Source organism: Lepidochelys olivacea (assembly GCF_965140295.1).
Source record: "Lepidochelys olivacea isolate rLepOli2 genome assembly, chromosome: 18".
Classification (NCBI taxonomy): Eukaryota; Metazoa; Chordata; order Testudines; family Cheloniidae; genus Lepidochelys; species Lepidochelys olivacea.
The window spans coordinates 26,872,585-26,895,221 of NC_140428.1; the positions used below are offsets into that span (position 1 = coordinate 26,872,585).

The following is a 22,637-nucleotide window of genomic DNA, read 5'->3' on the forward strand; positions in this document are numbered from 1 at the left end:
CCCAAATTCAGAGTCAAGTCACTTGCTGTGTCCTTAACTCACCTTTGTTTTGCCTCAAAGCAGCGCAGTTGGGAGAGTCAACCCAGCTCTTCCCTTGCTCACATTTCAGTCTAATCAAGGGACTGATGATTATCATGCCTCACTGTGCTCTGTGCCATTTTGACTGTACAGCACGTTTATGCACGGAACTGGCCTGTAACGGGCCATGTACACTCCTGACACCGTATAAATGACAGTAATACACACAGCATTACAAACTGGTGGAAAAGCAGGACATTGCCCCAAGGAACTCACAGTCTCATTGAGATCAAATGGTATAAACAAAAACAATCAACGGTGTTATGTATTGTATTGCTTTTATGTCTGTGTTACATGCATTTATGTCAAGTCTATCCCTCCGCAAGATCACAGCATAGGTCCCCAAAAGAAAACACATTGGATATTAACATAAGAATAGATACTACAACTAATCTATTTTATCTAGTAATGAAAGGATCTCAGAGGGAGCCTTTGGCACTGGAAGGCATAACCCTTCACTAACACTTTACATAGAAGTAACTCAGTGTAGAGCCTGTGTCACGGAATACATTACAGAAGCATTACAGAATACGTTTGCCAGAAGCTGGGAATGGGCGACGGGATGGATCACTTGGTGATCACCTGTTCTGTTCATTCCCTTGGGGGCACCTGGCATTGGCCGCTGTCGGAAGACAGGACACTGGGCTAGATGGACCTTTGGTCTGACCTAGTATGGCCATTCTTCTGTTCACAACACACTGAGATTTGAAAAGATATGTATTACACTCACACAGCAAAACGTTTCCCCCTCACCTACTCTAATATATTAAGGTGCCAGCCATAGGCATGTACTATATTGAAATGCTGGCTTGCTGCCCTTCTCTAGCTGCATGACAACAGTTTGATATGTTTATGGAGATGTGCATTGCATGGAATCCTAGCACTGAAGCAGGCAAAAAGGTCAGTGTAGCCCAAGTTTAACCAATGCATGTGGCTGCAAAAAATATAGAGATCAAAGAGACAAAAGACAGACCCACGACCCATGCTCTGGTCTATGGATCAAAAGGAAGAAGTGCAGTCAGGGAAGCAGGATCACCAAAGAAAACTACCATGGTACTGTATCAAACATACCATTATCAATGGACTACTGACCACATGCTCTGCCCTACCATGTGGGAGGACTGGATTTGATTGTACTTCTAATTCTAGTGCTCTCCTGGAGCTGCAGTAACTCCCTAACAGGAACACTTGGCCCTGCTATAGTGCCTTTCATCCAACAATCTCAAGATCCTTTGCACGTATTAAGCCAGCCTTGCATCTCCCAAAGGGGTCAATATCACACAGATTAGGACGTCCATTGGACAGGTCGGTACACGGAAGATGGGTGAGACATTTGGTGTTTGTACTTCGTGTGAACCTTCCTTTACATCATCTGGTTCAGTTCGCACCTTTTGAGATTTTATTTCCATTTTAGGTCCCCAAGCTCAAAAACAAATTGAGCCGAAATGATCTGATTTCACAGGGTCTTCATAAATGAGTCCAAACACATTCAAAACTAGGCCCAAACATCACCTGTGCTGATGTAGGAAGAAAGCAGCAGCACTGGATGGTTTAGCCAATGCATCTTGGAGGATTACAGTTCAGAAATCTAGCTCCTTTCCCAGATCCAGGGTCATCTCTTAGGCAGAAAAAGCCTCATCCCTGCCAACAAAAATCCGCAATATTCTTGAGTGATCTAGTCTTCACACCTTCACCAGTATTAAACTCACCACTTCGTCAGACATACCATTTGAATACTTCATGCTGGAGTAGACCAATAATTCACTTTTCTTTAGAAGGAGCTCAGGGAGAGAGATTTTTATTTTCTATTCACTACTTCTCTTCTTTCCCTCTTCTTGGAAATCTTTTCTCTTGGTTATTTCCCTACTACAAAAGGGTGCCAGACATAATCTCTTCAAAGAAAAAAATATTTGTCTTACCGGCTAAATTCTGTCCTAAAAGAGAATATGTCTGGCTCTCTGATCCTCCTTTTGCCTGCAAGACAAAAAAAAGAGCCGCACAAGAGGGATTTACGGTTACATAGATTACCATCTTTCAATTGGTTTGTTGTTACGTTGTTATATGAATGAGGCTTCTTCTGCAGCTGTGGAAGTCTTCATCTGAGGAACAGTAGCCAAAGGGACAGGGTTTGAGAGCTGCTTGGTATCTTGACTGCCAGCTTTGAACTACCTTCCTGAACCACAGGAGCAGCAGCTCTATTGTGGAGGACCATCAGAGATACTGGGCCAGATTCAGATCTCACACCAATGTAAATCAGAGTAGCTCCAAAGCCATAGGGTGACTTGTTTGTGAAACTGGTGTAAGTGGGATCAGAATCAGGTAAGTGACATAATAAAAAAGAAAGAAGCAGGTAAGCCAATTTTTTATTGGGTTTTTAAGCTTCCCGTGAATCCCCGTTATGCTGGAGCCTTGGATTTTGGGTGTGAAACTTGACCTCAGGTGCCGCAGACATAACCTTTATCTTTTGAAGGGAGAGTCTGAACTTGTGGAAGCTGATAAACTGATGGACACTCCAAATGATGTGAGTCTGAAAACAAACAGCTGGTCTATAAATAGAAAGAGTAACACACCCAATTTCCAAAGGTGTGTGGCATCTAGTAAACCCGCTAGTGTCACCTCCACAAACAGCAGCTTGTGGCCATAGGTTTTAGCTTGTGCAGAGATATTGCATGACTCACAAATGTCAATGGCTACCAGCTTTTGGTGGACTGTGGGCTCCACATATCCGCCGTCATTTCCTGAATTTTCAGACAGTCTCAACCTTTATCGCCCAGGAAGTCAGCTGAACATACAGCCAGGGAGACACATGTGCAGGATTGTACACAACAAATCCCTGCACAAATCCAGTCACCCCGGCATGGGAAGCAAGAGTTCTCTAGCTTCTGCCCAATCATTTCACAATTAGAACCAGTACCCAGAAACCAACAGGCATGAGGCCATTTCTGATTAGTGTCCAGTGGAGAATTTTTGAAGAACACAATCATTTCTTAATTATCTCAGCCAAGTGACTAGTCAAATTCAGCCCTGGTGTCAGAATGTGTACCTCTCACTGGCACCGATGTCAGGGCAGAATTTCTGGTTAGTCCAGGGGATGGAAACAGGCGGGGGCTATTAATTCGCTTTTGTGCACATCTGGATCTGTGCCCAACACCAGCTGTCACTCCTATTTTAGCACTTGCAGAATTCAGATCAGCAGAACAGATGACAAAATGTTACATTACAGCAGCAGAATGTTCTTAATGTTTATAATCACATAAGATGTGGTGTGACTCTTAATTGCAACTGCTTGGCTGTGCCAGAAAATATCCACACAGCAGCAGGCTCAAGACAAAGAGGTTAGGAATTTGTTTTTAACAAAGACACTAATAAGTCTGGACCCTTAAATTCAGAGATGTAGTCTGCTGTGCTTTCCAGTCTGTGGCTGTCCTCTCAGCACTCACGTGTGTGCAAATAGGAGCTATGTTCCTTACTTCTTGTCTCTAATTACTGCTAGAAAAATGAATACTAAGAGCGTTTCCCATTACACGTAATGACACTGAACAACACAGAGCCACACAACTGTATATGTTCTCATCATGCACTGGTCAGACAACCCAGACATGCTTGATCAATCTATCAGTCAGAAAGCCATCATTTAACCATTTCATTTGCTGCCCTGAGTGATTTGCAAAACTCAAGATCAGCACAACCCATAACAAAATACTAATTTATTTTAACATGCTTGTTGCACAGCAGCTACATAACTTTATAGCAATTGAAGTAAATGAAATTCCATAAAGTAAGCCTCTCTGCCAAGAATGACTTTCAGAATAATAAATCCATTCAAGCAGGAATATGTCTATAACGCTTAAAATTTACACCAACACACAATCAGATGGGCAATCAGCTCCCTGATGTGTGATTTCAATAGTTGTCAGGATGGCAGTCACTCCTTATACTACAGTTACCTGTCTCCAAGCTATCAATAAAGAAAAAACATTTTCACCTCATATCGGTTCATTGTTCAAAAGTGAGCCTGTCAAGAGCATCCCTGTAGCTGTGAATATAGCAGGGATACATACCTGGCCTCATCTCAACTCCATACCCTGCACGCCCCATATAACAGGGGTGACAGCTTCTCCAGAGATAGCGGTAGTGAACACCAGCGGCACCTGGGATGCCACTAAAAAGGCTAATGCACCAGAGCACCGTCCAAAAAAGCCTCGGTTCCTCTCCCATGGTGAAAAGCCAACAAGAATAAAAAGCCAGAAAACAGGATTCCAGAGCAAATTAAAGAGAAAATAATGTTAAGCTACAAAATGGTAGAAAAACCCTTAAATTCAAATAAAACCACCCCAGAACATGTCTGTCACCTACAGGGCAAACTGCACACAGAGCCAAGCTGCCCTGCAAAGACTCACAGATGCACAATGTGCCATGGTAATAACAGCTACTGCTTCCTAACAACAGATGTAGTTTGGGACCAAGCTTTCTTAGGAACCCTCCTACACCCCTTCCCTTTTATGTTCTCAACTTTCGACCCGCCCCCTGCAGGTAAAGGCCAAACCCAGCAGAAGTGTCTCCGCCCTTACATTCATTCACTTTCCTCCCTCCCCTGCTCTGCTTTTTCTTCTTCTGTGCTGAGCCAGAATTTGTGCGTGACATCACATTCCTCCAAAAACCACACAAACTGAAAGAAACCAAAAATTCCTGGCTAGCAGCTCCGGAGCTGGGTTTGGGCCAAGCCAGAGTTCTATAATTGGTCATGTTAGCAAAAAAAAGAAAATATGAGAGCTGGGGGGAAATGCGTAGGGGGGGGGTGGGCTTTAAATCAACACCACATTTTGGAAAGTCCCGCCTAGACACTACTGGTGACGGTAGAGCAAAATATCCTGAGACACTCACCACACTGTGGAACAAGAAGAGCGGTGTCTCTTCTAGGAGCAAAAACCCTGACAAAACAGAACAACATGAGTTCGTTTGGATGCCTAAAAAGAGGCCATCAATTACTATATAATTATGTCCCTGTTGCTGTGGCTTTACAGCACAGCGTACGTTAAAATGAAACAGCAACGAGACTAGGTAACAGCTGCCTCTATCTACCAGCTCAACCCCATAGTCCTAGCCCAAATTCAAGCAAATGCTGGCCAAAAACAGGAGTCCTGCACATTGCACTGAACTCTGTTCTTGGCAGAAAGTGGGAGGGACTAAACTCCAGAGATGGGGACTCTTTACCCAGGTGTCTTTTCTCCAGTTCTCTAGTGTCCCGTTCTAGAGACTGGTGTTAACAGCACTTCAGCTGACATCATGCATCTGTACACCTAAAGCAGGAATTTGGGAACCATGTGCAAAATTCGGTGTCATAATTTAGATGTACCGATTACGATGATCATCTTCATATATTGTCCGGGCTTTTCTTAATAGACAGTAGGTTCATGACTAGAACTGTGTGAATAGTGCAAAATAATAGTCTGCCATCAGTGGTTCAAAAATGTTAATGAATTCACTTTAATTGTCTTTGCTTCTTTATGTTAGCTGTTTCCCAGCAGAAACATTCACTGAAAGAAAAGGAAAATTGCAGAATATTTGCAGGAAGTGAATTCTGAATTTGTATCCACAAATATTCCACCAGAAAACTGATGCTAAGAAATATAACACATCCAGTTAGGAAACAGAAACATATTAAGTGTCAAATCAAAACATTTTGGGTTAACTTGTTATTCAAACAGACTGCTTGCAAACAAGCTATAAACCTCATTATTCGAGGCAAGCATTCAGCAAATAATTTGGAATAATGAATATATTTGAAAAAATTACAATCTGCTTGCAGACAATTCCCAGCGAGGTAAAAATTAGTGAGTTAAATAAACAATTCCTTACAAGTTACTTGGCCAGCTCTATTCCTGACTGATGCCCAGGAATATATTTCCTGTTTTTCAAATGGAAAATAAAGAACCACACAGTGCTGCCTGTGTGAGCAAGAAACACAATTATACACTGTTCAGTACTGGATAATGTTACAAATGAAACTTTGCATAAAATTAAGATTGAAAAGTATTTTAATGGCTAAGAGAATTAAGATTCTGGGACAGACAGAGTTTTTCAAAAGCAATTGCTTGTGTTTTGGTGCACATCACTTTTGCAGGCAACTATATAACTATGCATATAAATATGATAAATGCTCATGCAATGGGTCAGTTAATTCAAATTATCATCTCTGTGTGTACAACTACTGTAATGGCATTTGTAATCCTGATACCATATTTGCACACATAGCTTGGGCACACAAATGGACAACTGTGTCTGCAATACTCAAAATTTGTCCATTAATATAGGTCACCAGCAATCAAAAATTACTATCTTACAACTGTTCCATCACCAGTATGAAATGAACTGGTGGTCTCAGACCAGCTCCTAAGCACCTCTAGATCATGACAGACACTATTTGGTTCTCTTGTCTGAGCAGAGAGGTCAGCAGTTAAATAGGTAATACAGACTTTACTCTTACCTCTAGAGGCCGTTCCTCCAGCTATGGGATGAAGCACATGGTTGGGGGAGTTGAGAAGTTGAAATTGCCACTATCTGTGCTGTACCCAAGGGTTACACAAACTGTCCCAAGTCTGTCACATGACTGGCAAACATGAGTTTTGGCTTTGCTAGCTTACGCTCCGTCACTCCTGTGAACAGTGCATTATATAGACCAGTCATATTAGGGGCTGGAGATCACGACATCATTCTGAATGCTTATTGAAAAAATGACTCTCACAAATGATTATTTATTTTACTCTACACCTAGGAGCCTTAGTCATGGAACAGAATCTCATTGGGATAGGGTGCTGTACAAACGCAGCACAAACAGGTGCCCCTGCCCCTGCCCCAAGAGCTTACAATCTAAATATAAAACAAGAGATAACAGATGGATACAGACAGCCTGATGGGAGTACAAGTAACGAACGAGACAAGACTGGTCAACATGATTGGCAACCTAACCATTCTTAAGGTTTGTACAGGCCTCACTCAAAGGAGTGTTTTAAGGAGCGATTTGAAGGAGGATCATCAGGTAGCTTTGACGGTATTTACAGGTAGCTCCTCCCAGGCACGATAGGCAGCATGGGAGAAAGCACAAAGATGCTTGTTTGAACAAACGCTAACATATTATGCACTACCCTTTATACAGAGTACCACACCATGAGCCATTTGTCATTCAAAGCTACTCCTGGTGCAAAAGGCATCCTTGGGCATTACTGGAAAGGGCTGTATGCAGACACTGATTAACTGAGTCTTGCCTTGGACTGGTACACGGGTATGTCTGTACACATGCTCACACGGGCATGTGTGTGGTAGGAGCCTGTGTGTATGTGCTTTGTGAGAGGCCATGTCTACCAATCTGTGTGCTATGATCAGCATGTGTTGTGCATGTGTGGCTGTGTGCATTATGAGTTGCGTGTACCTTGTGTGGATATGTAAATGTCTGCATGTGTGCATGTGGGAGAGAGAACACTACGTTCTCTTAAAAACAAATAAAGGTTAGTTCTGCACGAACCTATCTTTTGAATCTAGATGCCAGCTGAAGAATGAAAAAATTGCAAACTGTTCCCACATTATACAGTCTTGCTAATGAAATAATACAAATATAATCTCTCCTAGAATGCTTAAAAAGCATTAATAATACTTGCAATTCATTTCTGGAATCCTAGGAATCTGTGCTAATCTCTTCACAGATTTTTTTATTTTACAGCAAACAAAACCATTTTTTCCAAATGTTTGCATTGATTGCTTCTGAATAAAGATCACGAAGAAAAAAGATGATCAAAGCTAATACAAACAAACATTCTATTAATATTAAAAAGAAAATGAGCTTGCATTCGTTCATTATGTATTTCATTGGTCTGCTGTCCATGCACAATGCTAAAAGAAGCCCAGAAACTACACCCACAGGCATCTGAGCCAACAATTACAGCCCCAGCAAAACCCTTTTAACTGTATTCTTCTTTTTGTTCATGAAAAGGAATACAGCAAGACTTTGACATTAAGGTAATTCCTTAGAGCTTTACACTGTCCTCTGGTATCCCACTGTTGCCAGTGGAAGCTGTATATCTGAATGTCCTTATGTGATCCTTAATTGCCATAACGAACACAGCACATGTTGACAGGCAGGATTCTCTTTTCCAAGAGATGGCTGAATTGATCTGTTATTACTATTCTGTTATAGTTTTAAGTCAATCTCGTGCTGGTGAAAGGTACCACTATTTATTTAACTGCAGAATAGGTACAACACAGTCAGCCACAGAGCAAGCTTCCAATCCCTACCCGCACTCCCCCGTCCTGCCCCCCGCCCAAATGTGCCTCAGCACATACCTGGAGGGAACAGTTAGTGAGAGAAGAGTTCAGTCCCCGTGACCCATTAAATCTTTTCAGTTATTTGCAGGCTTTTCCATGGCACTCACTGCCATGGCACCTCAGCACCTGGCAAATGTGATTTACCCTCACACCGAGGTAGGGCATTATTACTATTCACGTTTTAGTAGTGGGGAACTCAGGGACTGAGGTAGTGAAGTGACCAACACAAGGTTACATGGGAAACCAGAAACGAAGACCCCCATCTCCTGAGTACCACGCCAGATAATTAACCACAAAACCATGCTTCTTTTCTTGGCCTCTCTGCTCACACTGACATGGAGGGTGCCCGTTAATGCCAATAGCGAGTGATTCATTTGTTTTGGGGTGTAGTTTGGACTTGCACGGCCAGCTCATTTCCTGCAGGCCAGCAGACAGTTCTCAAACCACATTTTATTTAAAGTGGATTAGAACAGGTGGCTGAGACTCCTAACCCCTGCCAAGATGTCTGCTGCACCCTAACTGGTACAGCCACAAATCCTCTCGGAGTGGCCTTAAAAGGCCAGCATGACATTGCAGGGTTTTAACTCTTGCTTTAAGACTACATAATCCCAAAGATTAAACAGCAAGAAAAGAACAGAAGCCAAAGGATACCGACATACCACTCACCTATTACCCAGCTGAATTTACCACCACTACACATTACAATGTAACAGATCCCAGAAAACAGAGCTCCAAGGCAACGTGGACTGCAATCTTTAGTGATGAAGTACAAAGCCTCCCAGCCCATGACTGACATCAAATGAAGAACCCTCCCTTTCCCATCTGACTCCCAACCAGGATCCCTCCAACCCTGTCACCAATGAGTGGTGAAGCCTCCTACCATCTGACACCAGAATCATTGCCTTATCCCCCCGCAGGAATGACATCAAATCAACATCCTCTTCCTCCTCCCATGGGACTGATACTTAGCTAACCAACTGATGGCTCTCCCATTCTGCAAGTGACACCTGAGCAACAGCTCTCAAACCCTGCGACTGAAAACATGGTATGAAAAGGTTGGGGAGACATTCGCCATCCATTAAAAAAAAGAGAGTTCCATATTTTGGTTCTTTGCCCTACACAGACTGTCCTAGAGAGCAAAAGCTATGGGAGAACACCCTATATTTGGTGTCTCCAAAGCTTTCGGTCCTCCTGTGACCCGAACTGAGAACAAGAGAGCAGAGTGTGTGGCTAAGGCATGGTGTTTCTCTAGCAACCACTAAGGTAAAGAAACTTTACTGGGTCTTTCTTTTTATTAATCCGATGAAATATTTCTAAATTAAGGCACTGCGTTCAAGCCACACCAATTACCCTAAGAAAGTAATAATGTTATCAATTCCTGTGCTCTGGAAGATAGAATCTAAATTTAAAAAATAGAGGGGTAAGCATAGTTTATTGGATTTTCCAGAGACCAACTCATAAAACACAATTAGCTTTCTGGAATGTTTCGTAACATGGTGTTCATACGAGTGGTGGAGAATAGCAGCTCCTTTTAGTGGTATTATTTGGCCATAGCAAAATTCCAAATTAAAATTTGTGGTTTAGACTGTAATGAATATCACTCCGTGATGAATATGCAACACTGAAAGAGTCCAACCCAGGAGGAAAACAACAGCCTAATGTGATCACCGCATACTTTCCAAAGGAAGGTGGACTCTAGTCACTTGAGTAGACTGTTCCAAATGTCAGCAGCTACCTAACCTTCCATGAATCATTCAGCTCCTCATAATATTCATTCACTGTAACAAACTGCACACTTGTCATTAATATTCTGAGTTTAAAAGAAACATTCTAAACCAAGAACTTGGACAGTTACTCTATGGAAGAAGCATGATCTTTCCAGAAAAGACATTTTTTTATAACAGTCTGAACAAACAAAAGTCAGTTATAATTGCTGATGTGATGAAGCATGCTTTGTTACAGCACACCTTTCACTCACCCTCTGACCTCCATGAACACATCTGGAATGTCTATTAAAGTCCTAACTGTCCAACACAACTGGAAGAAGCTTACATGGATGCAATCAATGGAAGTTAGGAGCCCAAATACATTTGTGGATTTGGGCCTACATCTTTATCACCTTATGCAATGTACAGATAAACAAACACCTACCACCTTAATGGGAATACTTAGCATTTATATAATGCTTTTCACCTGCAAAGTGCTTTATAAACATTGATGAATTAATCCTCACAACACCCATCTGAGGGACTTTAATGGCCCATTTTATAGACAAGGAAAATGAGGCATATAGAGGTTAATAAACTTTCGTTAGAAGGGATCAGAATCAGAGCCAGGATTACAAGTTAGGAGGTCTTGACTCCCAGTCCTGTGCTCAGACTGTTCAGAGGGATAAACAAGACAGATGTGCACAGTACTTATAAGTGATGCAATAAATATTTTACTAGCTAAATGAATTAAAACCCCTGAAGAACCAACTACCTTGATAGTAAATCTCAACTAAGTAAATGTGAAAGGCAGGGAAGCTAGGACTGTTAACAGAAAATCTGTTCTTGGCACTGGGACGGTTAGTCGAATAGACATATCGCTGCAAAAATTTCTTTTTAATCTGCTTAATCACAGTTCCCAGTGGAAAGCGAAAACTTTCCTTTCCCTTCCTTGTTCAAATTCCATTGCACCTGGCCCTTTTCCCTGGACAAGTTAAAAATGAGGTAAAATAAAAGGCTCATTAATCAACCATACTGATGATAGCAAATTAAGGCAGCTTGTAAACACAGAGAAACTGTAGATCGAACTAGTGAGTTTCGAAGATTGGGCAGCATCCAATACCATGAAGTGAAAGGTGGATAAATGCGGGCAATAGATAAAACAATCTAACCAGCAATGCTAAATCAGAGCAGACTGGTTTGAGAGCAGCAGTCCAGAAAAAGACCTGGGGCGAGATTAGTTAGCGAATTTCATATGCAATCCCTGCAGAATGTTCTTGCAATATAAGCAAACATTATTCTAGGATGTAACATTGGAATACTGTGTATTTTGTAAATCCGGAGAGGTTTCTGAATTCCTCAGCCTCAGGAAGAGCACAGAGAGTTCTGAGTACAGTTTTGGGTGCCACAAAACAGAAAAAGACCTTGACAAACTGGAGTATCCAAAGAAAAGGTACAATAAAGACTAGAGGGCACGACATGTAAGGAGAGTCTGAGGGACTGTGCAAGGGAGAAGAGGCAGCCAAGCAGGGAGCATGCGAACAATCCAGAAATACCCAAGAGGTACTAACTAAAAGGAAGGGAAGCAAAGGGGCAGACAAGGGAAATTGATGCCTGATATATGGAGTAAGGTCTATCAAGCAATGAAGAAATCCACCGTGGAAGTCACAGATGCTCCTTGGCTATGTTCACTCAAAGAATACTGGGTGTGATGTTTAAAGGAGTGGAGAAGAGCTGCGCCTGCACTCATGAGTGTAGCAGGCATGCTGCATGCAGGCAGGACACAGAGCAACGGGGCCCTGTGGCTGAAAGTCTGCAGGGCTGAAGGCAGTGCTGTCCCCACCCAGTCTGAAGCCCCACCCCCGCTGGGCTCTGGAGTTTTTATACCATGTTGAGCAGGGCCTCAGCAAGGAAAAGGTTGAGAACCCCCAACACAGAGCTTACTAGCTTGGAGGCAACATGTTTGGGATCTTCCTTAAGCCTTTTAGCTGCTAGATGTCGGATAATCAGCCCCGGCTGTGTTATCGTCATGGCATTGTGTGTCATGATAAGCCTTCACAGGGTGATTACGAGAGCAAGAACATAGGATTTCCAATACGAGAGGTCAATCTAGACTAAGTGTCTTTTTTCCAACAGTGACCAATGCCTGATGCTTTAGAGGAAGGCGTAAAAGTCCCATAATAACCGAATTGTGCAATTCTCTAGTACAGGGGAACTTTTCTTTTTTGTTTCACCAGATGTTCAGTTTATTTCTTTTTGCAGATACAGACTAACACGGCTGTTACTTACTCCTTCAGTTTATTTTAAGCAAGTGGATTGAGAGTTCCGGGTCTGGGGAAGCAGGGGGTTGGCAACAGACTGGCCTTTAGCTACACACCGGCCTCCACTGAGACAGGAGGTCCCTTTCCAAGCCTTATCTGTAAAGCTAATAATCTCCATATGTCACAGGGAGCTTGGCTTGTAGTGCATACAGTAGGAAGTGACAGCAAAACCCTATACACATCTGATACTCTCCCCATAACCGCTGCTTCCTTCTCTTTCATGCTGCCTGTTCACATTTCAGCCTCCAGATTCTTCTGCAGCACAAACCCGTTATCGTCCCACCACTGGGTGCGCTCAGCCCCATGTGCTGCATTTCATCAGCACAGTAAGTTTGCACTCAGTACACTGGAGCTCAGGGACTCCTGTCTCCAGAGCTTCCCTTTTCACCTGCTGCTGTTCTTCCCCTTTCCAGGGGGCAGCCTTGCCTATTAATGCTTTTGGGCTAATGCTTTTGACCTTCAATTAACCAGCTGCCATTTTGTATATGATTTCCATTCTATTCCCTAGTTTTAAACAAAGACTATACCTGCCAGACTATCTTAGCTGAAGGAATAGGAATTGGCAAGCACTGGAAAGCCAACAATTTTTAACCCTTTCAGTCCAGCTCCGTTCAATGAAGGTTGTGTTTTCCTAGGTAGAACCATCACCTAAGGAGAGCAACTGAGCAGAGCGGGCCAGTGAAGTGAACAGGTCCTGTAGGAGGCTCAGAGGACTACATCGACCCATGACAGCATATAACAGCCCACGTCTTAGCTGGTGGAAACTGCCAACACAGCAAGAAGAGACCTTCGAGCACTATTTTCAAAGTAACTTCACACAGGAAAAAATGTGTGTGGACTCTGGTGTCAGAAATGCCAGCTGTGTAGCTGCACTTTGAACACGAGTTGGAAGCGTTTAGAAGTGCAGCGGTTTGAGTTTACAAGGAGAGAAGAGTGTACGCATGTGTGCACGCGAATGCACAGGAAGGTAATATTGCATCTCAATTTGCTGATACAAAGTAGGTGGATGATGGAGTCCTCTAGTTTGTCAGTGCTATTGACAGTGCATTCACAACACTTCCTCTTGACAAATCTCCCAGCGTGGTGTTGGCATTTGTGAACTATGGGAACACACCAGCTTTGGGCAGGTGCTTCTCCCGTTCAGTGGTGGTTTGGGTGGGACAGTTGGCATGTTTTCCCAAGTCCGTTTGGGTTCCCTGCATATCCAGCACGTCGTAGTTACATCTGCAACACTGCCTTGCATGCAGTGATGTAGCTTGAGGAACTGCTCCGGGTATTCCCGCCTGTGGGGAGGTATCTGACAAGCCAGGGAGAAGGACAAATGGTTTGCAGCTTTACTCCAGTCTCCTGGAAACAATGCCATGGCCCACGCTTCATTCTCCACAGCTAAGTGTTCACTTGAAACAAAACAATGGTACAAAAGGAACAAATTGTCACCCTTGAAGTCTCAGAGAGGGTAAAGACTGAGCAGGCACAGAGAATGAAGCCCCCCCTGCCCTTTTGCCCCAGAGATGTTCCTTCCAGGTCAGATGGGGAGCACCTTGACTAGGTTGGGTGAGGGTAGCTTGCACTGATACCACCCCAACTGCATGCTTTCTGTGAATAAAACAGCAGACTCTGGTTCTCGGGGTTGTCAATCTTCAGCCTTTTACAAGTGTTACAGTCATTTCCAATGTGCATTCATGAGGGAACTGAGGCACATGTGTAAACAGGTAAACTGAGGCACAAGCTGACAGTAAGTTAGTTGCAGAGTCCGGACTAGAACCCCTAAATCCAGACTCGCAGCCTTCTGCCCACATTCCATTCCAGGTACTGAGCTAACTATGCTCAAACGAAACGTTCAAATTCTAGCCCCATCCCCAAACAGATAACACCTAGACCTAGAGCCACAGACAATTCATTTCAAACGGTATTAAAGAGAGGGGGAAATTCCTGTAGCTTAGCATCATCCGTGGATGAACTGAGGCATTTCACTGGTATGCATTAAATTCCTGAATTCAAAATCAAGATCAGGCTAGTCTAACATGGATTCCAGGATAATCTAGGGATTTAAAGGAGAAACAGAGGAAGCTTCTCCTGGATTTAAAGACTGCACAAAGCAGAAGACACAAACTACCAGGTGATTATGGTTTACAGCGTTCACTTGCCACTCTGGCCTTTGATTCCCTACTAACCTATGCTATGAAGAAGTTTGGTACCACTCAGATATGTCTGTCTACGCTGAGAGGAAGCGGACGTTCCAATCTGGTTAGCTACGGCATTCTGACAACGCAGATTAGCAGGTCAGCTGTTCTATCGTTGTGCCGTGCTGTAACATTGGCTTTGGAAGAGTCAGATAAATAAACAGAACGGGAAATTTAACATATCCCAGTCACAGGCTGAATGCCCAAAAGTATTCCAGACAGATATTTGAACCCCTCTAAATGTGCGTAAGAAAAATGTTAGTTGATAATTAAATAAATAGAGCCCCCTTTGTGCAGAATTACATTTGTTTCACAAAATACAGCGAAAACTTGAAATTTCATTTCAGTTGATGCCCTTGTCTTCAGAAGAGTTTCCAAAGTTCAAAGATGCTTCCTCCATGAATAAGAAGTGACATTTAGACAAATGACCTAAAAATAACAGTTTGTGAGGACCACACTTCAGAGTTTTGGGGACCACTTGCAAGTCATGCTCAGTTCACAATACCACATGCACTGCTGTTTGGAAGAGTTCTTAATTTTGTATTGAGTCACTGTCCTACAGCTGCCCACTCTCCTGACAGTAAAAAAGTCGCATCTCAGTCTGTTTAGGGTTGTGAAGCACAGGAAACCTTCCAAGATGGTGACAAACTTCCTGCACAAATTCTACAATGCAACAGCAGCTAACAACAAAACTAACGGCCAGAAACTGTGCAATGATTCTGAACCTGCTGACACTTTAGGACCTGCAGTTGAACAACAAATGGGTACCTTGTTTTATGACTCTTGGTCTAAATGTTGCAGGTTCTATTGTGATATGCTTTGACAATGCTAGCCCTAGTTGTGTTTGAGCCTTTACACTCTCCAGTTTTGCTGCTGAAATGGAGTTTCTCACTTGAGAATGTATCTAGAAAGCCAGTGCTACATTAGACCTTCGAGTCAGATTCTGCAGGCACACTTGCAAACCCTCTGCAGTCTCCTTATGGGGAACACTTCCGGTATCAACTGGGTCGGCACTTTGCAGATAGTACACTGCGAGACCGAGCAGCCTGGCAGGCGGATTTACTTCTTACTGAGGTGCAACAGCAGTTCCATAATTAGGGCTGAATCCAGTTTTTGCCTTTGAGGAGACTTTAAAGCCTCTTATTCATAAGCGTATGTGCCCACTGCCTCTAGGCCTCTACGCAAAAGGTTCCATCAACTCCAAGCTCTAGTCCTCAATAGTCCCAGCCCTGAATCTTGAACTCCTGCCTGAATCTGTTTGAGATCCAAACACAACCCCCCTCAGCGCAGCTGTAGGGTTAAACAGATACTATGCTTGAAGTCAATAGGCAGCCTTTCAGTTCATAGGAGAATGGGGGGGAATAAAGAGCTAATAAGTTGCCCAAATATCTCAAAAAAAGAAAACGGAGTGAAAACATTTTTCTGTACCACCCACTCAGCCCTGGCTAAAGCGGTCTGTCTCTCTACTCTACCTCTGTCTGCACTTGTTGGGCAGTCATGGGAAAGATGCCAGGCAGATGGCTTAGATACCCCAATGTCATAAAACAGAAGAACAGGGTACATTAAAAGTATGACAATGAACCTATTGTTCTAGTTGCTCAGCCAATCCACAAGCCAGGAGCTGGTCTGCTGACTCTCAGGGCAGGTATGTAAGCTTCCAGGAGAGACAGCAGGTCAATCTGCCGGATGTCACTTCACAGCTTGAAACTCTCCCCTGCCTGACAGTGGTGGTGGATTCCATAGACCTTTGTCCAGCACAGCTCCCAAACCTACACCTGCCTTGTTCCAACCCCACTCTTCATGCCTGATTCTGGCTCCAGTTTCCAACCTGACTGCTGCCGCACAGACCACTAGGCCCAACTTCCACTGCTTCAACCACAAGGCATGATCAGGCACCTCTCGGTTTCTGCCACTACATGCAACATACTGACGACACTCCATACCACGTTTACAATACACACTTAAATAGGTTAGAAATTTTTGGTGGGGCGAGATCACTATGGGATTGCTATGAGATATAGTTACTCTCAGCATTAGGTCCCCAGTTCAAATTCAGTTCATGTCCATAGAGATGAAAGTTAGCACCATGAGTGGCTATTCAACACCAATAATGAAGTAAGTTTGGCAACCTCCGTCTAGTTCATAGTTGGGTACATCACAGCACTAAATGGCTCCATTGTTTCTAGTCTCAGCAGAGGCAGCCAGGACTGCCTAAGTTATGAACGCTCTTCTGTCTAGACATGCTCCCCCCAGCCCACAGGTGAAAACAGTCTGGGCAAATATGCACTGCTACCACTCGGGCTGTACCTGTTCCGCGGATAAGGGGACTTCAGTCCTAAGGGCTGTGAACCAGACCCAAACACCAGTGGTGAATTCATTTTAAACAGAGACTATTTCTTAACTGTGAAAAAGAAATGCTCTTTCTCATTCAGTCCTCTGATGGGAGTTACTAACATGCCAGATGGCAGGAGTTAATTGAAAGATCACCTATCCATGGAAGATGTTGCATGAGATCTTCTCAACTTGTCAATAAGTCAGTCAAACTCTGGGACAGCCAATCACTTCCCAGAAATTCTTACCACTCCCTTTGGGTCAAAGGAAAACCTGCACCCGTTTCCGAGATCCCACCCATTACCCAATCAATCTCCACCATGGGATGAGAGGAGTGACTTTTTTTTATGCTTTTTTTTTCTTTTAACTGCATTTCTCATTTTCTATATCTTTTACTGTGAGTGACTCAACATAACAAATCCCTCCAATGCTAGTTAGCATGAGGCACAGTGTTTCCCCAAGAATTAAATTACATCTGTCTCAGGGGCTGCCAAGCCCTCAGAGCAGGTTGTTGAGATTCAAGTGTTTTCCGTAAAGTTTCCTACCCTGAACACAAACATCAAGTCCTGGAGTTTTCACCTTTACCCCAAACCCCCGCTGATGTTATTGTGTGGCTGTTTGTCTAACAGATACATCAAAGGGGAAGACTCCAAAGGGGCTTGCAATTTGGTGTCACCAAAATATCACAAGACCCATCAATCAAGTCACATGATGAAGACAGTAAAACAGTGGCCTTTGCCCCCATGGCTCATGCTCTCAGGATATTCTCAACAAAGATGTGAATTCCATCTGAACTTTGGGAACCTCTGTGTCCAACGTGGAACCAAGGAGGAGGACAGGATGCTGAGCCCCTCACACTTTGGAGTCCAGATTGTTTTATTCAAAGTCCAACAGGATTTCCAGTAAGAAAAGCAAGTTTCAAACTTTAAATATCGATTTGTGTCTCTTGTGCCTTTACTTAAAAAAAAACCACTGTACAAAAATGGGTCTAGGCCTATTAACTCTTCTTTACATATCCCTTAACAAACAGGATATTTGAAGGTGATTTCCAGTTCTGATGTACACGTAAGAGTAAATTTAAACTGCTCCAGATGAAGCAGAGTACACCCTGCCACAGGAATAAGAATTTTTGCTGATGAGCTCAGCACAAGCACCATGATTTGTCACTATTTTGTCCCTCATATAATTATTTACTGTGACCCTCAGAGCCCCTCAATGCCAAGTGGCAAAGGGTTCACTGTTTTGTAATAGTGACTTCTATCAGGTCTGACAAACTCACTACACCTAACATACTGCTTTCATGGTATTTATCCATAAATAGTGTCTTGTAAGATGTCAAATGAAAGATAGTGATACACTGGTTATTAACATCATTGCAAAGGACATGTACAGACGTTGTATAAGGAGTTACGTATACACAATGAAAATTAAACAAAGCAGAGTTCAGAATTGGGTTTTCTGTCAGACAAAGCATGTCTGTTCACCTATCCCTTTCTGTGTCATAAATTAAGCACTGAAAGCCAAAGACGATGGGAGCTACATTTACATTTCAAGTCAACAGAAACCTGTGAAGTCAAAGAGCACACAGGAAAAAAAGCAAAGAGGGAGAAGAGTGTTATCTGGTGGTGCACTTCAAAAGGACACACTTCAAAGGTTTTCTGGACTATAGCTGTCGGGACAGGGACAGCATCCCGGTTATCTATCACTGAGGAAACAAGAAAGAGAACACTGTGCATCCAGGAATGGTGGATTACAACCATGCTGGTTGGTGATGCTGGGAAGTTGCTTGAGGTAAGAACTTACTTCAGACAAGGATTTTAGTGTGTTAAAGTTAAGTTTAGACTCCAAAAAGAGTGTTATCCTTTTGTTTCGTATGTAACCATGCTGTTTCCAATATTCTTACCCACTACTCATTTGAGTCTCTGATTCTCTGTTCTATGATATTAAACTTGTTTTTGTTTTTATTATAAATACATCTCAGTGCTGTGTTATTAAGCAACGTGTGACTCCACAGTTGAATCAAAGAAGCGAACTTGGTAATTATTGTGAGTGTCCAGCAACGGGAGCTGAACACTGCAGGGAATGCACTTAGATGGGCTCGGGGACCAGGGTGCACCCTTTGATACCTGCAAGGCAAAGTCAGGGCTAGCAGAATTCTGAGGCTAGTGCTTGAGTGGCAGAAAGGCTGGCAGTGTCCAGGAGCTGACATGCAGAAACTACAAGAAAGAGGCAATGAGGTGACTCTCCCTCCTGGGCACGCAGAGGAAGCATCACAATTACACCCAAGCAAAGTGAGTGCAAATTTTGTGTAAAACGCCATCCAAATCAGAACCCACTTTAAACAGATATAAGTGACCACACAAGGGTCAAAATCTTGGAGAGTCAGACCCAAAAGCTTTGGATGAGGTTATTCAAACCACGGTAGAGTGGAAATTGGATTGGTAATATTAAAAGAGCCTTGTGAGATTTCCAGCACCTGTCAGTTTAGACAGGACTGGAAATGCCATAGGAATAGACTCGCTCATGAAACGTCTGCCCTTTATGGTCCCAGCTATTTAAAAACAAAATAAAAAAAAGTTTAGTTGAGTCTATGTTTGGGGCAAAGGTTCATGTCAATTTTATTTTAGCCAAACCATTTTGCCCATATGTATTGTATAACAGCACCACATGATCTGTACTAGAGAGTATAATTGGGTGGTTCACTCCCACCAGTATCATGAACCTCTTAATCATCTGAGAAACTAATCCTTGTCCAGGGAATACTGGGGAAATTCAAAATGCCTTAACTTGGCTCAGATAAGGGCAAAGCTGTTTATTTCACACATCTTGCCAGTGTGTGTAACAAGCCAGGAAATACCTTTCAGCTATTTTAAACAAAACATGACAAATATACCAAACTGGCAAGGATGCAACATTTTTTCCTCAAAAATTCCTCGATGTCCAAATCAATGTTCATAAAAATGGCTCTCTCCCAGTATGTCAGTAATGTTTATTAATTACTTTGAATCGTTTCTGCTTTCTCCCACTAAGCAAATCAGTGTAGTAAACTGATAATTCTACTACAAAACATGTCACAATACTAATTACACTAATATCACATGCTGAGTTTGGTGCTTTAACTATTATTAAAGAAAATATGTTTTCTTTATATTTTTAATGCTGTAAGAACTTGGTAAAGGTGTCCTTTTCATACAGTTTCAGCTAGTGCTAGGATTGGCATATATTCAGAAAAAATACAACTAATTCTTGGCTCTGGTTAGCAAATAATTTCTTGCAACAGTCTGACACTGAGGTCCAGCCATCCCAAAACTGGTATAGCAGATAACAGCAGAACTCGTATAGCAGATAATTCCCAGGGAGTGGGGGGGAAAAGGGGGGAAGTTTAGCTCTAGTAGAAAACTACAGGCTGTATAACAATAATGAATTCAAGCTCTAGAGGGGGAAACGTCCATATGACTGAGGCTTACTTTGGGGCCTAGACTATTACATTTCACAGTCACCTTATTTTCACTTTACAAAACATACAAATGTGTACCTCTTTGCCTATTTTGTGGAAATAGCCATTTCAAAGTGGAAGATGGCGAACAATGTAAAGATAAAAGAAAAGGAGTACTTGTGGCACCTTAGAGACTAACCAATTTATTTGAGCATGAGCTTTCGTGAGCTACAGCTCACTTCATCCGATGCCACAAGTACTCCTTTTCTTTTTGCGAATACAGACTAACACGGCTGTTACTCTGAAATGTAAAGATAGACACTTTGGGTGAAATCCCGGCTCTGTTAAGACAATGGCAAAACTCCCGTTGACTTCAATAGGGCCAGGATTTACCCATAAAGCCTGGTTTTCATCCTAGCCTCAAACCAGACAGCCTTTTCCCACCTCTGTGGATACAACTGGTATCATTTTAGATATCCATGCTACTGACTGTGCCCAGAAACTGAGCACTTCTGCTGGATGACTGAATGACGTCAGGAGTGCATGAGTAGAGGAAAGAGAGCCTGTCCTTTAAAATCTAGTTGTTAGGACTCTAACTTCTAGGCTACTCTGTGGGTGAAGTCATGGACCTATAAAACCCTCCTTATAAACATAATGATTCATGCCTAAACCACAGCGTGGACTGGTACTAAGGTACGAACACGGCAGAAAATGAGAAGACTAATCCTCTTGGAAGTTGAGCGTTACCACCAGGCCTCTGTAGAATGATCTATTAATTCTTCCTAAGGACTAAGGAGCTATCCATTATATTCACATTCTGTAGTCTCTCAATCGCATGGTTAAACTACTATTGCAAAAGTAATTTAAACACAAAAATATAACGTTCCCCTCAGACATGATTTTAGAAGAGATGACAGTACTGATGCTAAACAGAAGGCTACGTGACTTTGGACAGACCCTGCCACTCTCTGAGGAGCATTAAAATGACATTCTGTGTCCAGCCAGTATGAAACGCTTATTAAGAAATGACATGAGACAAGAAATTCCCAGCAGGGGATGGCAAAAGGGGTGTCAGCTAGTAGTTTTTTTAATGGCTTGGACCCTTGCTGAAGGGCATTTGTTTATATCAACATAAAAACAAGAGCAAATATATATAGAAAACAGGGAGAAGGAGATGGGACAGCGACTTTGACTGAAGTAAGCAAGCAGCAAGTAAGATGAAACTGGATTTTCTATTCAAGCAAATGTCTGGGTCCATGCTCACATTTTCCTTCTAATTTTCTACTGCTGCACCAGTTCAAAGGAAGATACACTGGACACCTGGAAATTAAAAATGCCAATGTAGCTGGGTATTTCCTTCTAGGAGCAGCTTTTACACATGAATCCACACCATCCCATATTGTGGATGCCCCTTCATTTGACATACTGCTCCAATTCCCATGACCATTGTAAAGGAGAGTTTCAGTTTTCAAAGAAGGCCAATGCAAGCTTGCCACCATTTAGATGGAGCCCAGTGACGTGTCAGTCCTGGGGGGGAAAGGAATAGGCGAGTACTTGTAAGAGGAACATTTTATGTGGAAGTGGGTAAAAGGAATGGATATTTCAATCCTGGCACAGAGAAGACTTTCTTTAGCATCACAAACTCTGTTCAGAGGCCTGTTGACTTACTCTAAAACCTCAAAAGTGCTGGCTCATTTAAAATTGTTTTATTCAAGTCTGGATTTGACGTCAGAAAACTCAAGGCAATTCTGCCTTTCCAGGATGTTTGTTTTAGGTTTCAGCCACCATGCTGTAAATTACTAGGAAATGGAAAGAAATGGAGAAATATTTCAACAGAGGCTTCTCTCTCACTGATCCCCATCCAACCACCCCAGAATGAGGTATCAAATTCTGCCAGATTTCCACTCAAAATCATAAATTTCTCCCCAAAATTAGAAACTCCACCAAAGTTCACTTGAAATCGTTCCAAATTCATATATTTTGCATTGCTCTATCTCTCACCTAGCTGAAGAGACTCAAGGAAATTGAACAAGCTAAAATAATTAGCAAGTCTGTCTGCCTTATTGCAATAAAAGAAAATGTTCTTTCAGCAATTGTCCCAACTGGTGGTGTTGTCAGTACTGAAATATAATTGATAAATTACATTACTAGTGCTAGCTTTCCTACTTGGAAGCATTAGTGCAGAATACTGCAGAGTATTGTTATTTAATAAGAGCAGGCTTCTTTAAACTACAAATATAAACAACCACCTGTTTTCCAAGCA

At 42.5% G+C, this 22,637-nt stretch overlaps 1 protein-coding gene across 7 annotated transcripts in view; it reads right to left on the reverse strand.

Annotated features, from left to right (window-relative positions):
* MEGF6 (multiple EGF like domains 6) overlaps positions 1-22,637 on the reverse strand; it is a 254,375-nt gene that overhangs the window by 87,050 nt on the left and 144,688 nt on the right. The window contains exon 1 of one of the 7 annotated variants that reach the window (XM_084651678.1): positions 4,140-4,534. The exons of the other annotated variants lie outside the window; for them this stretch is intronic. Within the exon in view, the coding sequence (XP_084507804.1) occupies positions 4,140-4,296 (157 nt within the window). The 5' untranslated portion in view covers positions 4,297-4,534. Of the gene's footprint in view, positions 1-4,139; positions 4,535-22,637 lie in introns of those variants that run through there. 7 annotated transcript variants of the gene reach the window in all.